The 17,261-nt window shown below is 42.8% G+C and overlaps 1 protein-coding gene across 5 annotated transcripts in view; it reads left to right on the top strand.

The window, feature by feature from the left end:
- LOC135916230 (uncharacterized) overlaps nucleotides 1-15,107 on the top strand; it is a 150,731-nt gene extending 135,624 nt beyond the window's left edge. For 2 of the 5 annotated variants that reach the window (XM_065449537.2, XM_065449536.2), the window contains 9 exons: nucleotides 3,064-3,253; nucleotides 3,324-3,533; nucleotides 3,638-3,688; nucleotides 5,455-5,574; nucleotides 5,874-5,927; nucleotides 6,643-6,845; nucleotides 8,216-8,375; nucleotides 9,723-9,851; nucleotides 12,702-15,107. In XM_065449537.2, the coding sequence (XP_065305609.1) occupies nucleotides 3,064-3,253; nucleotides 3,324-3,533; nucleotides 3,638-3,688; nucleotides 5,455-5,574; nucleotides 5,874-5,927; nucleotides 6,643-6,845; nucleotides 8,216-8,375; nucleotides 9,723-9,851; nucleotides 12,702-12,706 (1,122 nt within the window). In that variant the 3' untranslated portion in view covers nucleotides 12,707-15,107. Of the gene's footprint in view, nucleotide 1; nucleotides 2,479-3,063; nucleotides 3,254-3,323; nucleotides 3,534-3,637; nucleotides 3,689-5,454; nucleotides 5,575-5,873; nucleotides 5,928-6,642; nucleotides 6,846-8,215; nucleotides 8,376-9,722; nucleotides 9,852-12,701 lie in introns of those variants that run through there. The other 3 variants (XM_065449538.1, XM_065449539.2, XM_070538792.1) reach the window with 3 other exon arrangements.
- Nucleotides 15,108-17,261: the final 2,154 nt, after the last annotated feature.

The following is a 17,261-nucleotide window of genomic DNA, read 5'->3' as shown; positions in this document are numbered from 1 at the left end:
ATCTTTTGTTCCGTGCGTGTGATCCGAGGGCCAGTTTCTGCGCGGGTTGTACCGACTCTCTTCACAAAGTGCGGTTAGGGCTATTGTTAGTAAGCCTATTGCGTACAAGTGAAACTGCTTTGTTCTCGCTTCCTACGGAATGTCGCGACCACCCGACAGGCGTGCTTGCGAGAAGGCAAGCAGGGAGACAAGGAAAGTTATTAATGTTTTTGCGAAAGAAGGAGTTCAGGGGGGTTGTGAAAGTAGCCGGCATGACTCGGAGCAAATAGCATTTGTTCAACCTCTCGAAGCACCACGTGACAGCGGTGGGAACAGCTTAGAAAACTTAAATCGCTCAATCGCGGGATTTGAAGAGCATTGTTACGAAGACCTCACGTCCGTAGACGCAGATGACAGGGAACAGTGGGCAGAAGTCAATCTTGAGTCTGGTAGTAGTGAAAGTGATAGTGAAGAGCGCACAAGCGTACATGACGGACTGCAGGATTCCTTGCGTGAATGGGCAAACGAATATGGTATCAAAAGAAGGGCGTTAACAGCTTTGCTGAAGACGCTAAGGACACAGGGGGGACTTCATCAGTTACCGGAGGATGGTCGTACACTTATGCAGACCCCTCGAAAAAACCTGGATGAATTTCCCATTTGTGCTTTGGCGCCAGGAAAGTATTGTCATTTCGGACTTGCTGTGGGTCTTCAGCGTTCATTGTCTCATGTAGAAAAGCTGCCAGCTGTAATTCCACTCTCATTTAATGTAGATGGCCTCCCCCTGTCAAAGAGCTCCAAAATGCAACTGTGGCCCATACAGTGCTTACCCCGTGGTTGCGGCAATGTGCCCCCATTTGTTGTGGGTGCGTTTGCTGGACAGTCTAAGCCATCCTCGTCTAATGATTTCCTGAGGCCTTTTGTTCGAGAGCTGCAAACTTTGCTTGTGCAAGGTGTGAATATCAATGGCGACACTGTTCAGGTGACAGTTGCCTCGGTCATCTGTGATGCTCCAGCGCGAGCTTTCGTTACTATGACAAAAGGCCATGGAGGGTACAGTGGTTGCGCAAAGTGTACAGTCGAGGGATCTTACATCAATGGAAAAGTAGTATTTTGCGACATGGACTGTCCGTTACGAACGGATGAGAGTTTCAGGGAGCAGCATGATGTTGAACATCACAAGGGAGAATCTTGCCTGTTGGACCTGCCCATTGACATTGTAAATGACCTCCCACTTGATTACATGCATCTTGCATTACTGGGTGTCATGCGGAAATTGCTCCAGTTGTGGATTTCTGGACCACTGCGGGTTCGTTTGGGACCTCTGGATAGGCACACATTCAATGAGAAGAGCAAGCTGCTAAATCCTCACATCCCTAGTGAATTTCCCCGTAGGCCACGCGGACTCGATGAGCTCGACCGCTGGAAGGCGGTTGAGTTCCGACTTTTTGTATTCTACACAGGCCCGTTGCTTCTCAAGTTCTGCCTTCGAGATGATCTATACCAGCACTTTTTGCTGCTCCATGCGTCGTTATCTATACTTGCAAACAAGGAGCTGTGTCGTGAGCATGCTGGTTATGCCGATGAGCTCTTGAGATGCTTTGTTTCACATTTCCGCGAATTGTATGGTGACGAGCATGTTTCTTTCAACGTGCACAGCCTCATACATCTTGCTTCTGATGTTAAAATACATGGAGAGCTAGACTCCTTCAGTGCCTTCCCATTTGAGAACAACATGCAGGTGCTCAAGAGGCAGTTGCGCAAGCATGGAAAACCCTTGGAGCAGCTGCGCAACAGGATGGTAGAGAGCCAGTCTTGGACACGCAGACAGACATGGGATGAAATTCCTGTACATTTTAGCCGTCCTCACAGTCGAGGAGAACTGCTGCCGGAATGCTGCCCTCCTGAATATGAAAGGCTGTCATGGGATGCATATACAATTGCATTGTCTAAAAGAGACAACTGCTTTGCACAGGATGGCCATGTTGTTCTGGCAAAAAACATAGCCTATATCAGAGGGTCTAAGCAGCCATGCATAATTGGCCAAGAGTTTCTCATCAAGGAAGATTTCTATTCTTTACCCTTTGAGTCTTCCAGAATGGGCATTTATGTTGTATCAGGGCTATCGGGCCTGAAGCCTTGGTCCCTGCACAACCTCCAAAAAATGGTGAAGCTGCCACTGAATGGAAAGTTTCTGGTTATTCCAGAGCTTCACACAATTTAAAGGCCTAGATTTAGCTAGCATTCGCAGAAACTTCAAATAATATCTGCATATTTATAGAGGTTGGTGTAGTGCAGTTTAATAATCCTGAAGTTTTTGCAGCCCTTAGTGGCTTACCTTACGTAACGTTTAGTTATTTGTGAAACATGCAGTGAAAAGGAGGGTAACAGTGAGCAATGAAAGAAATAAGCCTCAAATAATCCTGCAATTAACCCGTGCACACTCACTGTAGGGCAGTTCATCGCACAGTCCTATTCTGCTCAACCATATTTCCACAGGTTAGTATTGGCAGAATGCTGCCATGTTATGCCTTTATTTTCAAGGTTATTTATTGGCTGTTCATGACAAATGCCTGTCATATGTGGTTTGTGGTCTTGAGCCTGGTGGCTGATTAATGCTTGGCGCAGATAGCTGGTCTATAAGAGTAGCAAAATGAGTGCCAAGGGTAGGACACTTCGACAAAGTAGTAGGATGCCACTAGAAAATTCGCAGGCATAGGATGGAGAGCCAGATCATGTTGGGCAAGGATAATCGGATTTCATTGGGAATGGCCTTTGACTGGCACTAAGATTAAATGGCTTGGTGACACATACCGCTCCCATCACAACTTGCTGCTGGGATAGTTGGTCCATAGGTGCAACGATCCATAATGTGGCTTATTACAGCCGACATTCAAACTAGCCAAAGGGCTTGAAATACTTGAACTTTAGTAAAACGGCTGTCCTTGGCTGCAGCCAACATTTAAAGAAGACATGTCATTATGGTGAAGGCAAGTCCCTTGGGAAAATGCTTTTTCACTGGTTCCAGGCAGAGGCTTCCCTTGTTTCGCCACCACTGAATACTTCTGACGCTTCATTTTTCAGATGGCTTATGTGATCGCTGAGTTCGTTGAGGACAAACAGGTGGAGGTGGTGCCAGTGACCTGGGTGGAGGGTGACAAGTGTGCGTGGCCCGACAACCTCAAAGGCAACAGAGTGACATCCTTAGTAAAGAAATCTGTACCACCAGACACCTTCTGGAAGTGCTACAGCGTAGCAGTGAAAGGGGTATTTGGTATGTATCGTGTACATAAAAGCCTTTTTTGTTCTATACAAATCAGTTGAATGTTGAACTTTTGTTTTAGCAACATATGAACAAGCAAGGGCCAAACTTAATGACAGCCAGTATACATCAGACCTGGGCACAGGATCGGAAATGTCTCAAGGAAGAAGGACAAGGAGGCCACCAGCTCAGTGGTCTGACTCGGATGAGCCTGACACACCACCGCCACCCAAGAAGGCCAAGCAAAGCTCCAGCAAGCAAATTCCAGCTCCACCAAGCAACTTCCCACTAGGTGAATTCAAAATACTTGTTTCTACTACTTATGGTATCCTGACACTTAGCAGTTAAAAAGTAAATTTAATATATTTTGCTTACTGGTGAGTTATTATTTCCCAGGCCTCTCTTCTGCTTCTGCAGTGCAGCAAGACAGCTGTGAAGAGTCTGAAGGTATGTGACTGACATTTTATAGATAGTGCCTCAATGGTAATACAGTGCAAATCTATTTTAGCTTGAGCTTCCTAATCCACAAAGAATAAAGTGCTTCCCCATTGTGTAATATAAGCCATTAATTGAATTGTTCTTGTCACCTGTGAGGGCTTCGACATACGGGCTGACAAATCAAGGAATGGTCATACGTTTCCTTGTTGATTTTGGTTTGTGTTTCATTTTGCATGGCCACCTAACGTCTACTTTTGGCATAAATTCAAACCTAAGCACTTGTGACAGCAGTGTATTATTATGCGAAGCATATTACGAGGGCTCAACCCAGCTCCTCAGGCGCGGCGGTGACCATGAAATCACGTGACACCGTGACGTCACGACAGAGGAGAAGTGGCTTTGGCTCAACTCTTGCAAGACGGGCTGGGTGGGAATCGAACCAGGGTCTCCGGAGTGTGGGACGGAGACGCTACCACTGAGCCACGAGTACAACGCTTCAAAGCGGTACAAAAGCGCCTCTAGTGAATGCGGTGTTGCCTTAGAAACGCGCTGTTTCTAAGGCGTGCGTCTCTTGCTCAGGCGCACATTTCGTTGCCGCGCCGAACGCTGCTTTGCTCGACGCTCACCGCGTCCAATGCGGGGCGCGTAGTCGCTGCCCTGTAGCCCATTGTCTTACACCCCTTGGCGGGTCGACGGGAACGCTGTCGCGTTCCACTCTTGAAGGCGAAGAAGTAATGCATGAGTTGTTTCTTCGTCTAGCCGAACCAAATATAGCCAAGCAACAGCAGTTCACCAGGCTAAACAGTGGTTCAACAACTAAAATAAAGGCTAGTATGCTTCGCATCCTGGGCTTAACCTTACCTAAGCCACAGCCATTTTTTCATTTCCAGGTTCACCCGCATTAAAGAACGTACACTTGTGGCTACTGTTTGCTCATAAACAGACTTGCAAGTCATTGTACATGACACATCTATATAGCAATGTAAAGCAAGCGTTCTGGCCAGTTATTTCCTGTTTGAATTTCAGTTTATGCTGTTAGGGTGTTAAACTTCTGTTCAAGTGAGAAGTAGGCTCTTGGCAGCTATGTTGATAAACCAGCATGATTTAGTTTTGAATTGGATAATGGGTCATGTCATATAGTTAGCTGACTTGCTTCATTATTTATTATGTACATTGAATGTTTTAATGCTAAAGCTTGAGGTTACCTTCTTACAATTCATTTGCAAACTGTCTTGATGTATTAGAGGAGCGATTTGCATAGCTATGCGCAGGTGTGAAATTACACCTTTAGAATGTAAAAAAGAAACTGTTCTGGGCATGAGGTTGCAGGCTCAATTTTGAGCTGCAATATGATTTGGAGCGGGATGCATAAACACATGCATTGCGCATTGGGTGCACATTACAGGACCCTAGGTGGCCCAAGTTCAGAAAACATACTTCAGTGCCTTTGATAGATGGTATGTAGCTTTGGGACATAAAACACCATGAAAAGAAAGAAATGAGTTTATAAAATTGAAATGTCCATGGTGTGTTGCAAGCAAATTGTGAACTCACTAAAACTTTACATCATGCCTGTAAAGTGACCACAGAGAATGCAAGTCAATGCACTGATGAGTTGGTATGCCAACCTATGATATTGAACATGTAAACAAAATGCAGACTGCAACTGCAATCATTTGCTTAGCACTCTTGCATTTTGGAGCATCCTATGGAATGTCTACCATATATGTGTATCAATAACATGACATATGTTCACTATAGCTATGCATTCACAGGTTCACTGCAATCACTCTCTGCAGATGTGAATGACATGCCGCAAGGTGGTGCAGGTGGCCCTAGTTCACACAGTGCAGATGGCTCCAGATCATACACTGCAGGTGGCTCTAGCTCACACAGTGAGTTTTGATAAATCTTGCTTTTACTTTTTTTTCAGTGAAGGGCTATAATTTTTAATGTGGCAGTTCTGTCATATGTTTAACTTCATGTGTATGTAAGCCAAAAAAGTTTCTAAGATGTATCTGTGGCTTGTTCCTAACTTCACAACTGGAATGCACTTTGCAGCTGCTAGCGACAACCTGGAGATGAGCAGTTCTGGTAGAATGTTAAATGGGCTGGGGTCCCACAATGTGACAGCCTTTGATATTAGTGCAAAGTACAAGCATGCATTAAATGCTCACTATTCTTTACTGTGCAGGTGACCAACGGACTTGTGTACCCTCAGGTTCCCCTGACGAACTTTCAAACAATAGTAAGCTTTCATTGTACTATAATACTTCACTACAAAATTTTTTTAAGTTGTGAATGTACTTTAACGTGTGATGGCATTACTTACATAAACTTGCAAATACGCAGTTTTTTTTCACTGTGTGCCTAAACGCCCATTGCATGAACACTGTTTTGTTGTTGTTTTGTTGTTGTTTTGTTTTGAGTCTTGCTCTGAAGTTCGTGTAGTAGCGCATACCTGCAGTCACAAAAGCTTCAAAGGCAATGTGTGCGTGTTCAGACTGTTGTAAAGAGGCTATTTATTGAGACCCCTGTTTCAAATCTATGTTGTTCCATGGCCTCAAGCCATTCAAAGGAAGGGTGCATCTGTCTCATTAGGTTCAATGTAGCAGGCATGGTGCAAAGCATTATAAATTCGTTATATGTTGCAACTTGATTGTGCCTTATTTTGTATTGCTGATGTGTGAGAAGCTGCCAGTTTCTAGGACAATGCAATGTTCTTTGTTTCAGAATAAATTGCTAGCAGTTAGAAAATTGTCTGATATTTTAGTAGCACATCAAAATGTTTTTATGAAAGGGCATTTCTTTACCTAAAGTGTACTAATCAAAGACACTCTTACATTCCAACATACCTTGCAAAAATAATTGCCTGTAATCTGTGATGAGAAAAAAAATGGCCTATGAAATGCCTACCTGGTTTGGTTCCTGACTGCCACATTTCCTTCCTTTTGTGTTTGAAGGCTTCAAGAAGCATGTGCTCCGACTGCTCAACATCGTACGTTTTACGCAACAACACCATGGGGATTTGCTTGAGAAGTTGTGCAACATGTATGCAAAGCAGCCTCTTGGTGGAACTGATCCACTCATCGAGTGCCCCTTCCGCAGCTTGGAAGATTTTATGGCTTTTGATGAAAGCCTGGACAAAGAGAAGACTGCGAGTTTGGTACGTAGTTTTCCTGAATTTAGCATAGACAATAGAGAGCACTTGAATGCAAAAAAAAAAGATATATATTCAGTGGTGTACGCCCCTGTTGCTTGTAGTTACAACTGCATGCTGTTGCATGAAACAGGTCAGTGTATATGAGGTTAGTGTACAGAAATAATCTTGCGAACATAACTTGCACAGGGACAATGCATGCTGCAATTGCCGAATGTATGCTTAAGAATGAGATTTCTGTGTCTGTACTGAAAACCATTTGCAGTTACGACTAATGTATGCTGAATGACTTAAAGTATGCACGACAGTATGCGCCAACATAAACCCTACTTGAGATAAGCCCAATGCACAAAATACTTACTGGCAAGGTTGCATTTTACAAATATCTTCCAGCAACTTCTGAGCTTAGATACACTTGAATTCATAATTATGAGCTATTGCTTTGTTGGAATGCTAAAATTTCTACCAGCAAAGGAAGAACATCTCTACATATCTGAAATTAAAATCTGTCACACCCCTCCATTACAGCGCTGGTATTCTTCATTGCACTATTCTACCATCTACTCTGTAAAGCTGATGTCTTGGAACACAGCTACACAGTGAACTGATCACAGGTGGTCTGATTGACCTTATCCAGGTGGTTTCAAAGGGGAAGAAGTGCAAAAACATTCATGTACCTTATGCTAGGTGCACATTAAAGGACCCCAGATGGTCAAAATTAACCTGGAGTCCCCCACTACGGTGTGCCATATAATCATCGTGGTTTTGGCACATAACACTCCAGAATTTAGTTATTTTTTACCCCTGTGTCTTTAGAGTTGCATCTTCCAATTGGCAATTTTTCTTGAAAATTGCTTGGGGAATATGCAGACCTTAAGCCCTGACATGTCGCTTAGCTGCATCAACTGTGTCATCCTACCTATGGCATGGTATTGTTGATTAGGTGTGAGCTGATGCATATGCATAATGCTCTGCATAGAAATGTGGCTACATTAGTGGAAAGTAGCAAACAGGAAGCCGCTGACCAGTCTCTGCCACTGTGGCAGTTGTGTAATAGCCTGATTGTGCAGTGGAATGGTTTCAGCAGCTATTCTTGGCAGAGTGCAAAGAAGACACACCTAGTCTTCTGCACCACAAGGCCATGTTAATGAATACGTAACTTCTTATAGGTCTCTTTGCTTGGAGTTGCTGTATGCTGAAGAAAATAACACTAAGACTTGCTGTTTCTATGGCATGAGAGTGCTGCATGACAGCTTCTTTTGTGAACATGTTTGCCAACGATGCCATGCAGCAGGCGTTTTCCAACTGGTATAGCCATACATTTAGTTTTCATTTTCTGTGATCGCACACATTTACTCGAAATCTGTTTTTTGCAGGTTCACGAGTTCACAGACCTTGGAGGGAGGAATGCCAGTGCAGCGACAAAGCGTATTCTTGCGTACACCCTTCATGATGACCTGGCCACACTTTTTTCGTGGGTTGGCCGAAAGGGGAAACTTAGTTTCTCTAGTCTGAAGACTACAGCTGCAATTATTGGTGAGTTGAAACTTCTCTTTATATCTTTTAATGAGTACGAGCACTAGGATGAACTTAATTTATGCTTTCGATAGACAGCTATTAAGCCTTTTATTACACCTTGGTTTAGTGCAAACAGTTCAATATAGTACACACCAAGCGCAGTGTGGCTTTGGGTCATCTACAGCAGCACTGCTGCTGCACCAGGTCCTCGTATATCGCTGGCTACTGGGAAGCGATTCATATGAGTGGACACGATGTTAGCGAAGGCTGGTGGTGTTGAGCAATCACCTTTGCTGCCACACAAGTCCTTTTATTCCAGTGCACTGAGCTATTGTAATGATAGCTTTTGGGTGTGTTGTCGATCACCTGGTGGTGGCTGATGAAAATAATATAGTGTCTAGCATGAGGTATTTTAGTAAGGATTAGTTGCATTCTGCTCTCTATTTTGCTACCTAGTCTATAGTTGTCAGTAAGTCTAAAAGATATCACCAGCGTTGCTTGTTGGGATTTCATTAGAGCTTTTCAAGTTCCATTTCTTACACAGTGAAGTCTGCCTTTTATGTGTTTTGTTCTTTTTATGCATTTTTCTTAAAGGGAAGCTTTCGCTCGGGTGCTGCTATCTAACTACATGGAAAAGCAGAAATCATTTTTCTCGCAGTCACTGCAATGAAATTCATGAAGTCACCTTTAAAGGAAAAAGTTAAATTCATGGCGTCAAATGTTTTACAAGAATCCTAAATTTTACAAAATTTGAACTAAACTGTGAAGTTCATAACTGTATCTCAGCAATTCATTTTATTGCAATTCTGTAAGCTGGACCTAACGGTACGCCTAAATCAGACAAAATTGTTACATTTCACATCGATCTCAAATATACTACCTATTAGTGAATAGGACATTTCCAAAACCCGTGTAGACATTCTAACAAGTTCATGTAAGCTGCTGCAAATTTCTCCCTCAACTTTGTCTGCTTTAGGTGATCTATGTAAAATAAAATTTACTGAAATGCGATATGTCTGATGCAGAGTTATATATTTGTAAAGCTTTTTTTAAATCTTTGTAAAAAATTACACCCTAAATCAAAATTTTGCTTCCAGCAGTGACTAGACCTTAATTTTCTCTCGCAAATTCAATAAATCCCATACAAAACAGTCTAGGTGCTGCTTCATAGGTGTTTCTTCACAGCATTAGAGTTGGGCCCGAGCTATAGCTTCGTATGTACAGTTGTGCATAAAGGACATGGACACACAAAAAAACAATGGGACGTACAAGGCGCATACGATACCTTAGTGAAGTAAAGCTTCATCTTAACATCCCAAGGTATATTTGCTATTCTCACCATTAGTGGGAACTTTCTTATTTCAGTTGCTGCAAGACGGATGACAGAAGGCAGCACTAACGATATTGAAGACACCATCAAATCGTGGCTAAGGCATGCTCCAGAAAGGGCCGGTAGCCATAAGAAGCCAAGCGCTGAGGTCTGCCTGCCTCAAGGTATGCTTTTACCCCACTGATTTTCAGCAGCTTGAGAGGCGGTGCCGCATGTTGATTTCTTTAATCGCAGAATGTACCCTTTACTATCCGAATATTCACTTGATAACATTCCTTAGAGAAGAGCGAGTTGTAAGCGTGATTAAAAAATGTTGGTTGACTTCCGGCTAACTTTCGAAGAACATGCTTCAAGCATCGTTAATGCATTCTACAGAAAGTTAGGCCTTATATCAAAGATGACCGTACTTGTATAATGATCGCACTTTTTTGTCAAAAAAATTTATGCAAATTCAGGGGTGCAATTCAGGTTAAATTTCCCACGAAAAGAATTCTTTTTTTCATCCCGCATTTGCTGCGGGATGACAAGCAGGCAGCTGCTGCTGTCAGTTCGGGACATCAAAACAAAAATGGTGGCCGGCGGAGGAAGCTGAACGGGATTATTTTTCTTCTTGTGAGTACATTAACGTGCATTGAAACAGTTTCTTCCGTATCAGTAATGAATAATATCGTTAATATCGGCAAGTTTGCGACAGTAGCGTAGCCATGTCCAATTTGAGAGGACAGAAACAGAGAGGGGCACGCTTAGCTGCCAGTGACATAGAAACACATGGCGGGCACGCTGTGGAAACTGCAGCATTTGTCTTCACTGCTATCCTAATACGGCACGTTTCTGCTAAGGGTGGGCGAATATCTTAGCTGCGTTACGAGCGTCGGTGTATTAATAGGGTACACTTCTAACGTATCAGTGCAAACGTGACCACTATTGTTGCTACTCTCGATTTGTTGCGTGCCTACGAGTGCATACGAGAAGAATCGAAAGGCGCCGTTTGTGTTGTTGTTGACCAAAACCATTATGAAGCCTACAAATAATAAAGCCGAGACAAGTTTGGTTGTAGCTTTTTTTTTTTTCAAGGAAGTGTGGAAAGTGATGAAAGGAATGAAATGAGGCATCTGTTAAGAAAGAGAAAGTTGGGTGTGTGCAGATCACTTGGTATGTCTTCAAGAGTTGTTCACATAGCATTCGACAGATGGTAAGCGCGATCATCGTTAGCTAGACTTGGCACACAACATATCGCTGTGACAAGTTCAGGGTGCGATCATTACACGGGAAAGAAAAAAATCAAATTTTGACAACAAAATTCAGGGGTGCGATCATTATGCGAGTAAATAGAGTAAAGAGTTTACGAATGTGAGCTGTGTTATTCTCTCGTATTCTTTGTTTGTCCGCTCGAAGCTAAAGTTTAGTTCTGTTGTATGGAACTGTATTAATTTGACTGACTAATGTTGCAAAAATTGTATGTGTTCAGTGATGTTTCATTTGTGTCCTGTACAATCCATTTCTTGGACGCCGTGTATCTTATGCCTACGAGTGTGTACTGCGCATGTATAATATTAGACCCCTACAAATAAGGCGGAAATACCGTGATTACTTCACAAACACTTCTCCTGTCCGCAGTTACTGTGAGCTGTAACGTTATGCATGCCTCGCCCTAAATTGCTTAATCCTAGCATTTTATATGCGAATTCCTCTTGCACCTCTAACGCTATAACAATCTCTTGTAACACAACAAAGTGCCTTGCATCGTGATCTTGATATATTAGCTCTACTATTTGCTCATTATCTGGCTCGTGTATTTGATTAATTCAATTTTTTGTTGCACTTTGTACCGCTGTTGTTTGAGATGTTTTATTTTTTGGTTTTGTGTTCTTTGTGTAACAGAAATGCAACAATATTAAGGCATAATAGCTGTTCTTGGGCACTTTTAGAAAAAAACTCAGAAAATGAAATAAGTAAATTAAGTTACCACTTAGCAACATGAATTCACATCATAATAGTGGCCACAGTGGCTTTCCACTAGAAATGGACATGGGTTTCTCCAACTGAGTTGCATGGCTCAGTTGGAACTGTTTAATACTTAGCTCAAGCTTCTGCATTGTGATCAAGACTGATGTTTTAAAGCAGCCTAAATGTAGGCCAGTATGACTACACTGCTAGTAGTTAACTGGTTTTCTGAATTAAAAATTTACTGTTGTCTGTACTTCATTTATGTATGTGTACATAGTTCAGTCTCTGCTTTTAGAGGAGCCTTCCGTGAATGTAGCTGACATAAAAGACAGCTCTAGTTCAGCATGCATCAGCTGTGATTTTAGGTTAGAAGTGATAAATGGTGTATTAAAGTCAAGCCTGTGCATTTTTTGCATTAAGAATGAAAAGAAAAAGACCTAATAGTTGCGTATTACCTAGGATCATGCTGCAGTCATACTCGTAGCACATAAGCCTAACTTGCTGTGTGGGTGGGACGAACACTCACAGCACTAACAGGTTTATCAAAAAGGGATTGGGAGAGGGATTATGTTGAACATACTTCTTAAATATGCCCTTGCCAACTGCTATCCCAAGTGTACATGAATACAGCAGCTTAGATGATGCACCACAGAGGTTTGGCATGCAGGTTTGATCTCTAAATATGGGTACCACTTCTGCTGTATAAACAGGAAGCTCTCCCATGAGTAACAATCTTCATAGCACAGGTGTACCTGAATGAAGTGAATGTAGGGACGTACACTAGATTAGAACAGAGTGGGAGACCAGTGCGATGCATTATAATGCTGTATGCATGCACGTTTCCTATGAGTGCCACTGCATTTTTGCATCTGATTTGACTGCAAAAGTGCGCTTTGAAAGCTAAAACCAGCTGTCTACAGCATGGCTGGCCCCTTCAGGTTGCCACTCATATGAGCAGGATGTTGATTTTGCAATGGCTTGATCATTATCCACAAAGCAGGCTTGTACTCGTTTGTTTCCCCAAACCTCACATTTTTTTATCATTCTGCTCTTTTACTTTCATGCAGAATAAGTGGAGGCCATTCCATTGTAAAGCACTGCAGCTATGACCTGAAGACTGCACAGGCATCAGAGGCTGCTTGGTTGTGGGCGTGTGCATCTGGTGGAACTTAGGGGATCTGCTGGGCTACGCCAAGGCATGTTTCGTGGACTAGAGGCAGCTACTCAGGGATTTTTTTTTTTAACTTTGCACAGTGCAATTGCAGAATTTTTTTTCATGCATTGGAAGGATTCTGCCTGTCATCTGCATTGTCAAATCACTTGCAAAGTCATGCTCTTGCTAGGCTCCATCAATATAGTTTTGTGCAGAATTTGTGTGCGAGAACTTTTTATTGTTTTTGTTTTTTAATGTCATGGCAGTCTTCTGTATTGGTGAAATTGCTACCATTGCAAAGCCATGGTTTTCTGAAATGCTGTTATTCTGCTACTGTACAAAACTTGTGTGCGAAATACTTACATTAGACGCAAGATCTTTTTTACCTCAATATTTCAGAGTATTTCTGTTTGTTCTGTATGTGCATCTACATGTCCACCCATTGTTAGCATAAACACACCAGTGCATGGTTCGTGCACAATACAGTGCACAAGCGGCAAAAACCACATGCATGTGTGAAATGCTAAGGCAGTGTATTCCGTGGGATCGTTGCCCAGATTTCTCTGCACAGAAGCGGTTGGCTTGCCAGGAATAAATTTGACTGTTTTGCAGTCTTGCTCATCTGCCTGAGACCTAGCTCGCAAGGAGGATCCTGAATCCTTTGCTTGTATCTGTAGGCCACCGTCGTAAGTGGCACATTCACTGTTGCATAAATCCCACGCTTACTGTAGCCCTACTGTGAAGTGTCCACAATCTGTCCTCTTTGCATGGCTGTGAGAATCCCAGCCATTTCCTGTTTCTGAGCGCAAGGAATGAAAAGACTGCGACGCATGCCTTAGTGGCAATTCAGAGGAACCCTCAAAAGACCAAATAAATATGTTAGCTTTTTTATCCTGCAATTGCAGCTTGGACTGACCCCGACATATACGGGCATCACTGAAGCATGCTGTGCATAAGTATAGCAAACAAGCTGCTCCTGTTGCATTATGCTAGTGTCGTGTTCTGCCGTGCTCTATCTGTGAAATGAACACATACTGGCCTATTGTGTGATAACGTCACTGTGGTGTACTATTGTGGAAACACATGCTGGTGTGTTCATGCTACCAGTGGGCTAAACCTTGGACCTTACTGGAAATAGTAAAGGCCAGCCACTCATTGCAAAAAATGCTGGACAGGCCTTTCCCTCTTGCCTTTTTGTGTGCTTGATGGTCTGAGAATCGCCTCCATTGCAAAGACATGCTTTTGTAAGGTGCTATTATTTTTCCTTTGTCCAAAGCACTTTTTGTCACTGGATCTTGAGGGTTTTTCTAACCTCTGCCTTTATTATGCATGTTGCTGCCTCTGCAAAGCTACCCCTTCGTGAGACCAATATTGTGCCTGTGTAAAATAACTTGTGAGAGCTTTTTACTTTATATATTTTTTATGTCATGGAAGATTCCTTTTATATTGCTGCTGCTGTAAAGCCATACTTGTGGGACTATTGTTGCGCATATGTATAGACTTTTGTGCAAGATACTTTTAGCAAGACCAACTTTTTTTTAATGTTTTGGTCATTTGTGTCCTACACTATGAGCATCTTGCTTATAAAAGCAAGGATGCACTTTATTGAAGTGCTCTTAGTGTGTTTTAGTACAGAACTTTTGTGCAAGATACTTTTATGATATATTTTGTATTATGGGAGGATTCTAGTCACTTTCGTGCATATGTAAGTTGCTTCCAGTGAAGTGTCATTGTTCTTTGTACAAAAGAACTTTTCTGTGAAGTCTGATGGGTACGTCTACAGTTTTACAAGGTAGAAGTGCTACCACAGTCTATATGCAAGTTTAACATCTAGTCATTGAGCCAATGAAACAGCCAGTTTGTTTTTGCATCATGTGCATTGCTGTTGTTGCAAAGATGCCATTATGTGCGTTCTTGCAAGAAAATGTGTGCATAGTCATTGTGCCAGATATTTCTTGTTCTCTTGTACTGTTTGTTTAGTTATGTTTGCGATATCACAGTTCAGGTGCCAATGCAGTCAGTTTATTCTAGTCTTTTTCCTTTATAAAGTGTATGTACATCACTGCATTAAGTTGACAATTCGAATTTTTCTGTGTTAAGGTCACTTCGAGAAGCATCTTTAGTTCTCTTCTGTGCCCCTGTACTGATCTTGTCAATGTCAACATATACTCCTGCTGGCATCTTTTGTGATTTTCAATTTCTTGTGGGTCCTTATGGGCATTTCTTTAATGTGTTCAGGCACAGGTTATGTTTTGCTGTGCCAAGCACACAGGCATGTTCTTACAGTATGCTTTTTAAATAAAGATCCAATGTTTCTGCAGTTTATGCGCAAGTCTATGCCTCAGTTAGGCCATCCTAAAAAGCTGAGCAAGTTTTATTAAAAGGCTTATTACATCATTTGAATTCACATTCATGCAGCTTAATATCTACAACTTTGATGACTATTGGAGTTGATACATAATGCATATTCTGGCTTATTCTGTGCATTTGGAAACTGCACATATACATTTCTGATGCCTGTGTACCAATGGAACTTACATTAAATATGTTGAACGTGCCAGTTTGCAACATGTGCTTCTGCCGTGGATGTTGTGTCCACGTACATTTTCACCTTTGCAACCTGCACCAGTAAGATGGTCCCAGTTCCTTTAGCGGCACTTAATTATTTGTGGATGCAATTTTCACAGTAAAGGAAGTGCAGCATATCCCTGTAACTGGTACATTGGTTCTTAGGTATAGCACAGCTTCTAAAGCATTGAAAAAGCCGCAGTACCAGCAAGGTGACACCCCAACAAAACCGAACAATGGATAAATCCCGGATTTATCATGGATGTCCTCTGTACATCTCGTGGACGTTTCTGTAATCAATATCCACATTTAAAATCCCACAAATGTCCCTGGGATGTCCATGTCCAGATTGTTTTATCCAGCGGACATTGTTTGGATATTTAGTTTTAAAAACGTCCATTTTTAAGGTCCGACGGATGTCCGAATGTCCGATAAGGGCATACACGGGACGTCCGATTGAACGCCTTTTTTTTTGCACGGGACGGTCCCTCAGATATCCGCCGTATGTAATCTGGATTTGTGGGGATATCCGGTGGATGTCCAAACGTCCGGCGCTAAACGTCCATCGGATGTACTGTGGATTATTTGTGGTCCATTGGGGAAGCGACCGTGTGGCACCGATATGAACTATATTAGTTTACTGATTTGGCGTTTTATAAATTCAAATTTATTATTTTGGGCTACCCAACTTCTGGCTAATCCCCCATAGTGGGTACGCGCCATTACCGCAGAAAGCTCTATACATCAACATCAACGATGACATCGACGACGAATGGTAAGGAGGAATCAGCGAAACTCGGAGGGGGGAGTCTTTAAAGCAGCTTGCCTAGCACGCAACTGCGGATGTTTTCTGCAAACGGTGCTACCCTGAATAACGTGTGACTTGTGTATAGTAATGCGTTGAGTGTTACCGTCAGTGCTATCACAGTTTTTGAGCAAAACCAGAGCTGCATCATGAGTTGTGTTTACAAAGACTTTCTAACTTCGTAATGTAAAGGATTGCACATGAAGTGCAGAAGGCAGCCCTACGCAAGAGTCCTAAAAATGGTGGCCTTGACGACGCCGGTTCCTTCAACAGCCCGCAGAGCTCGCAGTACTGCAGGAGTATTTGTTGCCTGCGAGATTGCTTTTCGTTAGTTCTCCGAGAGTGCTGTTGCTGGCTGAGGGGGAAAGGGAGGGGGAGAAGGCTGGGTGGACGCCGCTTCTTCGTGCGTAGAATCCAAGCGACGCATAGCGCCGGGTGTTGACGAGACATGAATGTGGATTGGCACCGACATGTTGGTAGCCAGGCGGCCAACATGGCGGTACCAATCAACATTTTCAGTACGGCCAATGCGGCTGCGATAGTCCAGAAGGCACGTATACGTGCCTCCGGTGCGGGGAAAAGTATGTCCGTACAAGTGCAGAAAATTCCTCGCCAAATCTGGTGGCGACGCGGATAAAAGCAGACAAGGAAGCTCACCGCATTTGCGATAGAGTTACAGAAACGGCGTAAACAGTATATCTTACATAATAATGTTTTCTTTTTTAACTTCTTTTCCCTCCTTCGAGAGACGGGAATCGCCTCGTCTGGCAGCCCGCGCATCGTATGAGGAAGAACCGGTATGCCGTTTCGAGGACGCGAACTTACCTCTGAGTCCATATTTGCCTCGCAGCTAATGATTCAATTGTTTTTGGCAAGCGCCTTTCTTTTTTCTCTTCTTCTAGCTGGGCATCTGCCAGAAACGTGGAGCCGTTTTCTAAACGATTTCCCGCGCATCATCATCGTCATCAGAGTGCTTGAAACGCTTCGATTCCATCTCGAGGAAGAAGTTTCAAATATCGATGAACGCGACCTGAAGGTATTATCATTTTTTACTCTGTTTTGTTCTCGTGTATCCTTGTTTGTATCTTCGCTATAACATCC

Source organism: Dermacentor albipictus, chromosome 5, assembly GCF_038994185.2.
Source record: "Dermacentor albipictus isolate Rhodes 1998 colony chromosome 5, USDA_Dalb.pri_finalv2, whole genome shotgun sequence".
Classification (NCBI taxonomy): domain Eukaryota; kingdom Metazoa; phylum Arthropoda; class Arachnida; order Ixodida; family Ixodidae; genus Dermacentor; species Dermacentor albipictus.
This window is presented reverse-complemented; position numbering and strand designations above follow the sequence as displayed.